Genomic DNA, 13,083 nt, shown 5'->3' with positions numbered 1-13,083 from the left:
AAATTCCTCCTCACCTCCTTTCTAAAAGAGCGCCCTTTAATTCTGAGGCTGTGACCTCTGGTCCTAGACTCTCCACATCCACTCAGTGGAAACATCCTCTCCACATCCACTCTATCCAGGCCTTTCATTAGTCTGTACGTTTCAATGAGGTTCCCCCTCAACGCCCTAAACTCCAGCGAGTCCAGGCCCAGCGCCGGCAACCGCTGGTCATGTGCCGACCCACTGGTTCCTGGGATCATTCTTGTCTCCTGTTGCTGCCTTTCAGAGATGGCGGAGCACCACGACACCAAGCAGGTTCTGAAGCTGGCCCGCGACCTCGTGTACAAAGTACAGAAGCTGATCGAGAATAAGTGAGGAGGGGAGCGGGGGCAGTGAGACGGGTCACCCCCGACTCTCCCCCCCCCCCGGCGGGCCACGTTGTGAGTGAAGCTATCGGGCGATCTCTACGTCGTTGTTCCTCGTGTTGCGTCTGTGCTGACGCCTTGCGGCCTCGCCTCGTCGCAGGCCAACGGGGTACACGACTCCCCTCCCCTGTCGCTCGCAGACTAGCTTAAACACCCCTGTCGTTCTCCCCGCCCCCACCTCCCTCTCCTGAGCCCGCTGTTTCTGCCGGCTCCGTTTCTCGTGACGCGCGTTTTGCGCTCCGATGCAGGATGCCCGCCGGGCGACCAGTCCCTGGGTTATCATGAGAGGAGGTTCCACTCTCCCGAGATTTGTCGCGTGGCGGAGTGTGTGTGTGCCTGCGTGTGTGTGTGGGTGTATGTGTGTGTGTGTGCGTGTGTCCGTGCGTGTGTGTGTCTGCGTGTGTGTATGTGTGTGTCCGTGCGTGTGTGTGTGTGTCTGCGTGTGTGTGCGCGCGCGGGTGTGTGTATGTGCATGTGTGCGTATCTGAGCGCGCGGGTGTGTGTGTGTCTGCTTGTGTGAGCGCGGGTGTGCGTACGTGCGTGCGTGCGCGTGCGTGTGTTATTGCGCCCCACCAGGGTCGACCGTCCACGCGGAAGGGCTGGAATGTTCGGGGACCTGGGGCAGTTTGTGAGAGGCCGTGTGGACGGTAGTCAGCCCAGGCCTTCGCTGGATTAAGCTCGAGAGCGGAGGGGCGAGGAACTGCAGATGCTGGTTTACAGACCAGGAAAAGAAAAACAGCACAAAGTGCCGGAGTAACTCAGCGGGTCGGGCAGCATCTCTGGACAACGTGGACGGGCGACATTTCATGTCGGGACCCATACAGGGTGATACAGCGTGGAAACAGGCCCTTCGGCCCGACTTGTCCATGCCGGCCAACATGCCCCATCTACATGTCCATGCCGGCCAACATGCCCCACCGGCCCTTGATTCTTCAACGTTGCAATAGTGACTGCCTCTTCACAAGTAATTGGAGTAGAATTAGGCCATTCGGCCCATCGAGTCCACTGCCATTCAATCATGGCGAATCCCATTCTCCTGCCTTCTCCCCATAACCCTAGACCCCCCCCCCTCCCCATTTCAATCAAGAATTTGCCTTGAAAAATATCCGCAGTCCTCTGTTGCAATGATTTCCACACATTAACTATCCTCTGACTAAAGATTTGTCCGACAGCTCGTTCCATGCACCCACCACCCTCTGTTTGGAACTAGGTGCCCCTTGGGTTCCTGTTAGAATCTAGAGTGTTTTATTGTCAGATCTCCTGAATACAGAGGAATGAAATTCTTACTTGCTGCAGCACAAACTAGTACTCCGTAAAACCTGTAATGAACAACAAGAAAAGCTCAGTTTATATAAAGAAACACAGAAATAAATAGACTCCAGCAGTGCAAAGTTACAACGAAAGTCTTCAAGTTCGGAGACTATTTGGAGGTTGTCGGGAAGTAGAATTCTTGTTGGGCTGGGAATTCCTTCCTTACAAGGTTAATTCCCGGGATGGCGGGACCGTCATATGCTGAGGGAATGGAGCAGCTGGGCTTGTACACTCTAGAGTTTAGAAGGATGAGAGGACATCTCATTGAAACATATAAGATTGTTAAGGGGTTTGGACACGCTAGAGGCAGGAAACATGTTCCCGATGTTGGGGGGAGTCCAGAACCAGGGGTCACAGTTTAAGAATAAGGGGTAAGCCATTTAGAACGGAGACGAGGAAACACTTTTTCTCACAGAGAGTTGTGAGTCTGTGGAATTCTCTGCCTCAGAGGGCGGTGGAGGCCGGTTCTCTGGATGCTTTAAAAAGAGAGCTAGATAGGGCTCTTAAAAATAGCGGAGTCAGGAGATATGGGGAGAAGGCAGGTACGGGGTACTGATTTGGGATGATCAGCCATGATCACATTGAATGGCGGTGCTGGCTCGAAGGGCTGGATGGCCTCCTCCTGCACCTATTGTCTATTGATCCTAATTAGTTTAGCTTAGAGATACAGCGCGGAAACAGGCCCTTCGGCCCACCACCAAGTCCGCGCCGACCAGCGATGCCTGCACGCTAACACTATCCCACACACTAGGGACAATTTACAGAAGCCAATTATCCCTACAAACCTGCACGTCTTTGGAGTGTGGGAAGAAACTGAAGCACCCGGAGAAAACCCACGCAGGTCACGGGGAGAGCGTACAAACTCCGTAAAGGCAGCACCCGTGGCCGGGATCGAACCCGGGTCTCTGGCGCTGTGAGGCAATGACTCTACCGCTGCACCACCGTGACCGTCCCAGGTGGAACTGCGGTCTGACGAAGGGTCCCGACCCGAAACATGGCGCGTCCATGTTCTCCGCAGATGCTGCCTGACCCGCTGAGTTACTCCGAGATTTCAAACATCTGCAGTTCCTTGTGTCGGGATAACGGACGGGTGGTGGACTATTATACCCCACGTGTAACAGGGACATGCGAGCCAACAGTCTTCTGTGTCCATTCCCCTCTTGACCAAGCTTCCATCTTGATGGATGAGAACGTTCGTGACCCTCTCGGCCGAAGAAACAAAGGCTGGTAAGCTGCCGGGGGGCGCCCAAAGTCTGGGTTTAGAGATACAGCACAGAAACAGGCCCTTCGGCCCACCGAGTCCGCGCCGACCAGCGATCCCCCGCACACTGACACCACCCTACCCACCCACACACACTAGGGACAATTTACAATGACACCAAGCCACTTAACCTACAAACCCGCACGCCTTTTGGAGCGTGGGAGGAAACCGAAGATGTCGGAGAGAACCGACGGGGATCATGGAGAGAATGTGCAAACCCTGCACAGACAAGCGCCCGTAGTCGGGATCGAACCGGGGGATCCAGGGCTCTGGCGCTGTGAGTGAGGCGGCGAATCTCCCCGCTGCGACACCGTGCCGCCCTGACCGTGAAGAAGAAAGGGATGACCTCTTCCCAGCAAAGATCCTATAGCGGAGCAAGAGAGACCACTCCTGCTAAACGCAATGGGGCTGACGTGTAGTACGCAACGGAGTGGAACGTGGGCCTTTTTTTCATCCATTTCCGTAACCGGACCCGACCCGACTCGCAGTGTAATCAACGTTGCGGGGGAACAGTTTGTGTTATTAAATTAAAATTCTGAAAATGAGGAGGATTTTTACGAGGATGTTTCCGTAACCAACTTACGTCTCCGTGCTAGTATCTTTGCTCCGCTACGGGATCTTTGGTGCGGAGACGGAAGCCGGTTACGGAAATGGGGCCGGAAATTACCCATGAATCTGCCCATGACCGTACTAGGTCTTTTTCGTCGAGTGGACCATCTTGCTCGCTGTAGGATCTTTGCTTCCCAGTGTCCGTGAGTCTGAGTCGTGTTTTATTCAAAATGGTGGTAGATTTTGATAATGTCGTAAGATGTTGTTCCCGTGGGCGCAGATTCTTAAATGTGCTGAGTGTCATCGACTGTACACGGTTTTAAACCCAGAGGGAAAGAAAACCGTCGTACCTATACAGATGAGCATATATAATATATATTTATTGTAGAAGTGAATTGTGTGTTTTCAACAGAGATAAGAAAAAAAAAAGCCACCCAAGTGCTTTACATTTCAGAGCACAGTTTGCACTGTTTTGCCAAGTTCCTGCCGTCTCGGTATTGTGTCCTGTTTATGACTTGGTTTGGTTTGTCATTTTTGTCGGAGCCCAGAGGTGGACGATCTTAAAAGGGGCCTGTCCCACTGTACGAGGTATTTCAAGAGTTCTCCCGAGTAACTCGGAGAATTGCGGTAATGGCCGCTCGTCGGTACTCGGGTCTCTCGTGGACACTCTCCGCACTGTTACCGCGTTTCCCGAGTACCTGCCGTTGGTTTGGTTTGTCATTTTTGTCGGAGCCCAGAGGTGGACGATCTTAAAAGGGGCCTGTCCCACTGTACGAGGTATTTCAAGAGTTCTCCCCTGATTCGAACTCTGAGAATTACGGTAACAGCCGCTCGTAGGTACTCGGGGCTCTCGTGGACATTTTTGAACATGTTGAAAAAAACTTCACCAGTCTTCACGAGCTTACCGCGTTTCCCGAGTACCTGCCGTTAACGTTACGAGCCGCTAAGAGACGTCCCCGAGCTCCGACGTACCCGCAACGTACATTCTATGTGCTTACCGCGTGTTTGATTTTTTTTTTAAACTCGGGAGAGCTCTTGGGTGAACTCGTACAGTGGGACAGGGGCTTAACTCCAGCCGCAACCTCCAAAGGGGTCTAGTCTTAATCAAGGAAAGCCAACTTCAGGAGCCCCTGCTGCAGACTCGGACCAAATCAACCCAGCGGTTGGGATCAGTCTAAAGGCCACGTATAGCAAAGCCGTGTGTGTGTGTGTGTCTTCAAGAGAGAGTTAGATTTAGCTCTTCGTGCTAAGGGGATCGAGGGATATGGGGGGGAAAAGCAGGACCGGGGTGCTGATTTTGGATGCAAGCACAAAATGCTGGAGAAACTCAACGGGTGAGGCAGCATCTATGGAGAGAAGGAATCGGTTCCCGAAACGTCGCCAATTCCTTCCCTCCATAGATGCTGCCTCACCCGCTGAGTTTCTCCAGCATTTTGTGCCTACCTTCAATTTTACCAGCACTTGCTGTTCTTTCGTAAACACTACCGATTACTGGATGATCAGCCACGATCATCATATTGAATGGCGGTGCCGGCTGGTAGGGCCGAATGGCCTAGTCCTGCACCTATTTTTCCATGTGTGTTCCCCACCAAAAAAAAAAGATTCAAAACTCACGTAACTCGCGTAGGAAAAGATTTCGCTCTGGAGCCTGGAGTAGGATCCCGACCCAAAGCGTCACCGAAGATGCACACAAAACGCTGGAGTAACTCAGCGGGACGGGCGGCATCTCTGGAGAGAAGGAATGGGTGAGGTTTCGGGTCGAGGACCTTCTTCAGACTCGAAACACCACCAATCCCTTTGTCTCCAGAGATGCTGCCTGTCCCGCTGAGTCATCCCCAGCATTTAGTGTCTTGTCGGTTGGAGCAACTCAGCGGGACAGGCAGCGTCTCTGGAGAACGTGGAGAGGTGACATTTCGGGTCGAGGCCCTTCTTCAGACTGGATGCAGTAGTGGGGTTGCCCATGCTATAGCCGTGGACATATCTATAAGAAACTGAGCAGGCCATTTAAAATGTGTAAGAAGGAACTGCAGACGCTGGTTTAAACCAAAGAAAGACACAAAATGTTGGAGTAACTCAGCGGGACAGGCAGCAGTTGTCTTGTGACTCATTGTATGTGACTCGTTTTCACCTAGCTCACCGCTAACAATGGCCTGTTTCCTTTATCATGGTTACTTTTTGTGCGTATCTTTCATTCATTCGTTCGATATCTCTCCACATCACCGTCTATATATCCAGGACAAGGGGTCACAGCTTAAGGATAAGGGGGAAATCCTTTAAAACCGAGATGAGAAGAACTTTTTTCACACAGAGAGTGGTGAATCTCTGGAACTCTCTGCCACAGAGGGTAGTCGAGGCCAGTTCATTGGCTATATTTAAGAGGGAGTTAGATGTGGCCCTTGTGGCTAAAGGGATCAGAGGGTATGGAGAGAAGGCAGGTACGGGATACTGAGTTGGATGATCAGCCATGATCATATTGAATGGCGGTGCAGGCTCGAAGGGCCGAATGGCCTACTCCTGCACCTAATTTCTATGTTTCTATATCTCTCCTTTCCCCGACCCAAAACATCACCTATTCCTTTTCTCCAGAGATGCTGCCTGTCCCGCTGAGTTACTCCAGCACTTTTGTGTATTAACCAGTACCTGCAGTTCCTTGTTTCTACACTGCGAGTGTCTGGTAGGATTTGCTCTGACGAGCAAAGTTAAACAAATTTCTAGTTGAGATTAGTTCGGAGATACTGCGCGGAAACAGGCCCTTCGGCCCACCGTGTCCGTGCCGACCAGCGATCACCTCGTTACACTAACACTATCCTACACACAGTAGGGACCATTTTACAATTTTAACCAAAGCCAATTGACCTACAAACCTGCACGTCTTTGGAGTGTGGGAGGAAACCAGATCACCCGGAGAAAACCCACGGGGAGAACGTACAAACGTGAAATGGGCTGATTGGCCGAATTTCGAGTTTTAAGCGATATGGCGCGGAAAAAGGCCCTTCGGCCCGCCGAGATGGACCCCCGCACACTAGCACTATCCTACACACACACACAATGGGGACAATTTACAATTTCACTGAAGAGAAAGTACAGACTCGGTATAGACAGCACCGGTGGTCGGGATCGAACCTGGGTCTCGGGTGCTGTGAGGCAGCAACTCTACAGCTGCACCACCTTTATGTAAAAGAAAGTCGTGGAGGCGCAGCGGTAGAGTTGCACCAGAGACCCGGGTTCGCTCCCGACTACGGGTGCTGTCTGTACGGAGTTTGCACGTTCTCCCGGTGAACTGCGTGGGTTTTCTCCGAGATCTCCGGTTTCCTCCCACACTCCAAAGACGTGCAGGTTTGTAGGTTAATTGGCTTTGGTATAAATGTAAAAAATTGTCCCTAGTGTGTGTGTGTGTAGGGTGGTGTTAGCATGTGGGGATCGATGGTCGGCGCGGACCTGGTGGGCCGAAGGGCCTGTTTCCACGCTGCATCTCTGAAACTAAACTAAACAGGGACATTCTTCCCGAGCTGGGGAGGGGAGAGGAGAGGGGTAGCCGTGGCAGGTTTTATCACCATCTGTGGAGACTGGTCTGGTCTGCAGTATCTCCTGGAGCCCTGGAACGATGTCTTGTACTCCTCCATTCTGTGCTGAGCTCCTCCACACACTGCCATGTACCCTATAACAACATGTTGTAACTTTATAGTAAGATATATATTTTATCATTGAATTTCTTTTCTAAAACTTGAGATCGCATCCTGTTTAGCAGTTAAAAGGGTGAAATTAAAATGATTTAAAGAGAGCTATAAATATATATATGAATTCTATGGTGAATGTATTTTAAATATGAGATATATCTATAATTAAATAAATGTCCCAAATATATATTGGATTGTGTGTGTGTGTGCGTGCTATATAGACAGTTTTTTTTTGTCGAACAAGTTAAGACTATATTTCAAACAATTTTGAGCTTGAAGTTTACAAGTTGGCAAGTCCTGTGCACACCTCCACATTCAGAGACAGTTTCTTCTCAGCTGTTATCAGGCAACTGAACCATCCTACCACAGCCCGAGAGCGGTGCTGAACTACTATCTACTTCTTTGGTGACCCTCGGACTATCTTTGATCGGTCTTTGCCAGCTTTACCTTGCGCTAAACGTTATTCCCTCATCATGTATCTGTACACTGTGAGCGGCTCGATTGTAATCATGCATTGTCGTTCCGCTGACTGGTTAGCGCGCAACAAAAGCTTTTCACTGTACCTCGGCACACGTGACAATAAACTAAACTGAAACTCAAGCCCATAAGTGATAGGAGTAGAATGAGGCCCTTCGGCCCATTGAGTCTACTCTGCCATTCAATCATAGAAAATAGGTGCAGGAGTAGGCCATTCGGCCCTTCGAGTCTGCACCGCCATTCAATAGGGTGATTTCACGAAAGGTCACTGGAGCGTAAATCCCCACTCACGTGACCGAAAATTTTAACTGGGGGACAAGCGTCACTTCCGGTACATGTTAGTGAATGGGAAAACACGCACTTTCACACCCGTTAAAAACATCGGAAACCGGCCAGTTTTTGAGCTGCAATTTACTGAGCCAGTCGGGGTGACCGTGAGGAACAGCTACCTAAATTTACAGTTAAAAAAAAGATAGAAACTAAGGTAAATACAAGAGGGAGCTGAAGGGGCAAAATAAGCGGAAGTTGATAGCGGACATTTTTCGTGGAGATTTAAAGATCCAAAATATCAGGAATTATCGCGTTTGCTCGCTGCATTTCATCAAAAGTGGCATTATTGACTTTGTTATCTTTATTCATTTGTTAGATGAAAAGTATTAAAAGTTAAAAATCCGTCAGTAAAATTGCAAAATCGCCCATGGTTCTCAGGTGGGTTTTAACATGCAAAATTAAAACGCTTCTGAAGCTCCATTTACCATTTAAATAATCGTAAACTATCAATGCGTTTTGAAATAAATTGATAAATGGGATAATTGTCAGCTGTTAGTTGGACAAAAGCAGGACATTTTATTATTTGCCAAAATATATTTCTCAATGTTTCTTGTTTAAAGCCTGCACAATCACCCAAACTACTTATTTATTTATTTATCATCTAATAACAGACAAGCCTGCAGCATGGAATGATGTCAACAATCCTGATTGGGCACCCACTGTGAGCAGGGTAGACAATGTGCACAAGAACGCCATCAACTTGCAGAGCTATAGATGCTTGAGCTGCAACCACATCTGCTTTAATACTCTCTTCTTGTTGCACGTGCATGGCGTTCCCATTCCTTAGCTTGCATCTCAGTAAAATTTATTTCAAAACGCATTGATAGTTTACGATTATTTAAATGGTAAATGGAGCTTCAGAAGCGTTTTCATTTTGCATGTTAAAACCCACCTGAGAACCATGGGCGATTCTGCAATTTTACTGACGGATTTTTAACTTTTAATACTTTTCATATAACAAATGAATAAAGATAAAAAGTCAATAATGCCACTTTTGATGAAATGCAGCGAGCAAACGCGATAATTCCCGATATTTTGGATCTTTAAAACTCCACGACAAATGTCCGCTAACAACTTCCGCTTATTTTGCCCCTTCAGCTCCCTCTTGTATTTACCTTAGTTTCTATCTTTTTTTTGGACTGTAAATTTAGGTAGCTGTGCCTCACGGTCACCCCGACTGGCTCAGTAAATTGCAGCTCAAAAACGGGCCGGTTTCCGATGTTTTTAACGGGTGTGAAAGTGCATGTTTTCCCATCCACTAACATGTACCGGAAGTGACGCTTGTCCCCCAGTTAAAATTTTCGGTCACGTGAGTGGGGATTTACGCTCCAGTGACCTTTCGTGAAATCACCCTGTACGATCATGGCTGATCATCCAACTCAGTATCCTGTACCTGCCTTCTCTCCATACCCACTGATCCCTTTAGCCACAAGGGCCACATCTAACTCCCTCTTAAATATAGCAAGAGGGAGTTAGATAATAATAATAATAACTTTATTTATAGAGCACTTTAAAAACAACCACTGTTGCAACAAAGTGCTGTACATGACTAATCATGAACAAAAAATTATTACAAGACAATAAAAACATTTTAAACACTAAAACAGGAGCAAAGTCTCATGCAGGGTCAAAAGCCAAGGAATAGAAAAGGGTTTTAAGACTGGTTTTGAAGATGGACAGTGAGGGGGCCTGTCTGATGTGCAACGGCAGAGTGTTCCATAATGTCGGAGCAGCAACAGAGAAGGCTCTATCCCCTTGTGGCCCTTGTGGCTAAAGGGATCAGGGGGTATGGAGAGATCATGGCTGATCTATCTCTCCCTCTCAACCCCATTCTCCTGCCTTCTCCCCATAACCCCTGACTCCAGTACTAATCAAGAATCTTATCAATCTCTGCCTTAAAAATATCCATAGCTGGCTTGCCCTCCACAGCTGGCTGTGACATTGAATTCCACGGAGTCACTATCCCCTGGCTGAAATCTCTTCAGTGTAATCTACTATTTTCACACTCTATGCTGTACAGGAGTGTAAGTGTGAATGTACCCATGTGCGGTCAAATATTTACTGAGCTGTACGCAAAAAATGAATGTCACTGTCCCTACACACCTAAGTACCATAGAGGTGTTGATGTAAAACAGAAACTAGCCACTCAGAGCAACGAGCCTGCTGGTTTAGTGTAGTTTGGTTTAGTGATACAGCCCTTCGACCCACCAAGTCCGCGCCGACCAGCGATCCCCGCACACTAACACTATCCTACACACACTAGGGACAATTTACAATTTTATCAAAGCCAATTAACCTACAACCCCGCACGTCTTTGGGATGTGGGAGGAAACCGGAGCGCCCGGAGGAAACCCACGGGGAGAACGTTCAAACTCCGCACAGACAGCACCCGCGGTCAGGATTGAACCTGGATCTCTGGCGCTGTGAGGCAGCAACTCTACCGCTGCACCACCGTGCCGCCCCGTGTACCAGTCTACGGTGAATTGAACTATTTATACATGGATTGTATGGAAGAACTACATAAAACAGAAACAGGCCATTCAGTCCATCAAGTCTGTAAATTCAGGGAATGCCTGAGAAAGTGGGATATCATAGAATTAGGGTGAAAAGAGCCAACATGCTGGAGTAACTCAGCAGGTCAAGCAGCATCCCTGGAGAACATGGATCGGTGATGTTTCGGTTAGGGACCTTTCTTCAGATTGATTGAAGAGACCCATTGTGAAACAATATTTATCCATGTTCTCCAGGGATTGCTGTCTGACCTGCTGAGTTACTCCAGCATTTTGTGTCTTATCACCCTAGTTCTATGATCTCCCACTTTCCCATGCATAGGGAGTGCAGCGTAGGCTCACCAGGTTAATTCCTGGGATGGCGGGACTGTCATATGTTGATAGAATGGAGCGGCTGGGCTTGTATACTGTGGAATTTAGAAGGATGAGAGGGTATCTTATTGAAACATATAAGATTATTAAGGGCTTGGACACGCTAGAGGCAGGAAACATGTTCCCGATGTTGGGGGAGTCCAGATCCAGGGGCCACAGCTTAAGAATAAGGGGTAAACCGTTTAGAACGGAGATGAGGAAAAACTTTTTCACCCAGAGAGTTGTGAATCTGTGGAATTCTCTGGCTCAGAAGGCAGTGGAGGCCAATTCTCTGGAGGCTTTCGAGAGAGTTAGATAGGGCTCTTTAAGATAGCGGAGTCAGGGGATATGGGTAGAAGGCAGGAACGGGGTACTGATTGTGGATGGTCAGCCATGATCACAGTGAATGGCGGTGCTGGCTAGAGGGGCAGAATGGCCTACTCCTGCACCAGAGGAGGAGGAGCCATCTTGGGGAACGGCTGCTAACCAGCAGCCTTCCGTTTAATTCATTTTTTAAAAAAGTTTTTAGTTAGTCTTGTTCTTCGTTTGTTGGAGAAATGGACTTCTTAATGTGGGAGGAAGGAGGTAATTATACTTCTAGGTCCCTACCTGGTCGGTGAGGCAGCTTTTTCTCCGGGCTGCCCGTCGACCCGTCCTCGTGGCGGGCGTGGAGCGCCGTTTCCTGGCGGGGACCGCCCAGCACCTCGGCTTCGTTGGCGGCGGCACAGCGCTGGAGCGCTATCGCGGAACGGAGCGGGCGATGCCTTGCCTGGGTCACCGCGCTGGATCGACGCGCTGGAGCTCCGGTGAGATGTGACTGCCGAGATCAACACCTCCGGGCAGCGGGTCTGCGGAGCGGGCGGCGCCGACCTTAACATCAGGAGCCTGGGAGCTCCAAACCAGCGCGGCCCTGTCGGCCTCGGATGCCGACAATCCCCTGCTTGGAAGCGGCCGTTCCAGGTGGACCAGCCGCTGTGAGGACTCTCCCGACGCCGGGGCAACACCACCCGGCCGAACGGCCAGGAACATCGGGCCTCCGTAGAGGCAATAGCGGTGGCCTCAATAGGCCTGACTTTGGGAGAACTGGGGGTGGGGACTGGACTTTGTGCCTTCTGATTTTTCTGTGTGTAAGTTAACATGTTAGTCTGTGTCCAAGATGGCTGTCGGAAGGGAGAGTGGACGCTGGCGCGCTTTAGCTGCCGCTGCTCTCTCTTCACATTGTGTTTTTTGATTTTTTGATTTTGTGTCTTTGGAGCGATTTCTATCTTTAATTTGTGTATTGATGATGTCCTTATTATTTATTTTTCTCCGACTATATCTTTTTTTTCTCTTCTGTTAATTTTTGTAAGGTGTCCTTGAGACTTTGAAAGGCGCCCGAAAATAAAATGTATTAATATTATTATTATTATTATTATTATTATTATTATTATTATTATTATTATTATTATTATTATTATTATTATTATTATTGTCCAGCATCTTTCCTTGGTAAACCTGCATCTGCAATTCCTTGTTTCCACATAGGACTAGTGTGAATGGGTGATCGCTGGTCGTGTGGATTCAAAGGGCCCAAGGGCCAGTTTCGGTGCCATATCTCTAGATTCTCCAGATTCCACACGCGTCTATACACTAGAGATTATTTACAGGGAGAAGACGGATTGGTAAAATTGATTGATTGAATTGATTGAAAAATACAGCATGGAAACAGGCCCTTCGGCCCACCGAGTCCACGCTGACCATCGATCACCCGTTCTATGATATCCCACTTTCTCATCCACTCCAGACACACTTGAGGGCAATTTCCAGTGGGCCAATTAATCCACTAACGCACACGCATTTAGAATGCTGGAGGAAACCAGGGTATGCGGAGAAACCCAGACACGGTCGCGGGGAGGACGTGCAAACTCCACACAGACAGCACCCGTAGTCAGGGTGAAACCCGGGTCTCTGGTGTTGTGAGGCACCAACTCTACCGCCAACGTGATGCACTCATCCTAACGTCACCTCCAAGGTTCGCCCGCCCGGAGAGGATGGTGTCAGACGGAGGGTGGGGGGGGCGGTACGCAGACCGGCTGCTGGTGGGAAGGCACTGGGAGTGTGGGATGGGGAGGGAGATGGCGATGGAGGGGGAGGAGGGAGGTGAGGATAGAGGGAATGAGCCGGGGGGGATGGGGAGGAATGAAGAGAGAGATTGGGAGGGAGAGAGTGGAGGA

At 49.2% G+C, this 13,083-nt stretch overlaps 1 protein-coding gene across 1 annotated transcript in view; it reads left to right on the top strand.

Moving 5' to 3' along the window:
- sgsm1 (small G protein signaling modulator 1) overlaps nucleotides 1-756 on the top strand; it is a 45,313-nt gene extending 44,557 nt beyond the window's left edge. Inside the window, exon 25 of the mRNA XM_033043063.1 lies at nucleotides 266-756. Coding sequence (XP_032898954.1) covers nucleotides 266-354 — 89 coding nt within the window. The 3' untranslated portion in view covers nucleotides 355-756. The remainder of the gene's footprint in view (nucleotides 1-265) is intronic.
- Nucleotides 757-13,083: the final 12,327 nt, after the last annotated feature.

The sequence above is a fragment of the Amblyraja radiata genome, chromosome 25 (assembly GCF_010909765.2).
Source record: "Amblyraja radiata isolate CabotCenter1 chromosome 25, sAmbRad1.1.pri, whole genome shotgun sequence".
In the NCBI taxonomy this organism is placed as follows: domain Eukaryota; kingdom Metazoa; phylum Chordata; class Chondrichthyes; order Rajiformes; family Rajidae; genus Amblyraja; species Amblyraja radiata.
This window is presented reverse-complemented; position numbering and strand designations above follow the sequence as displayed.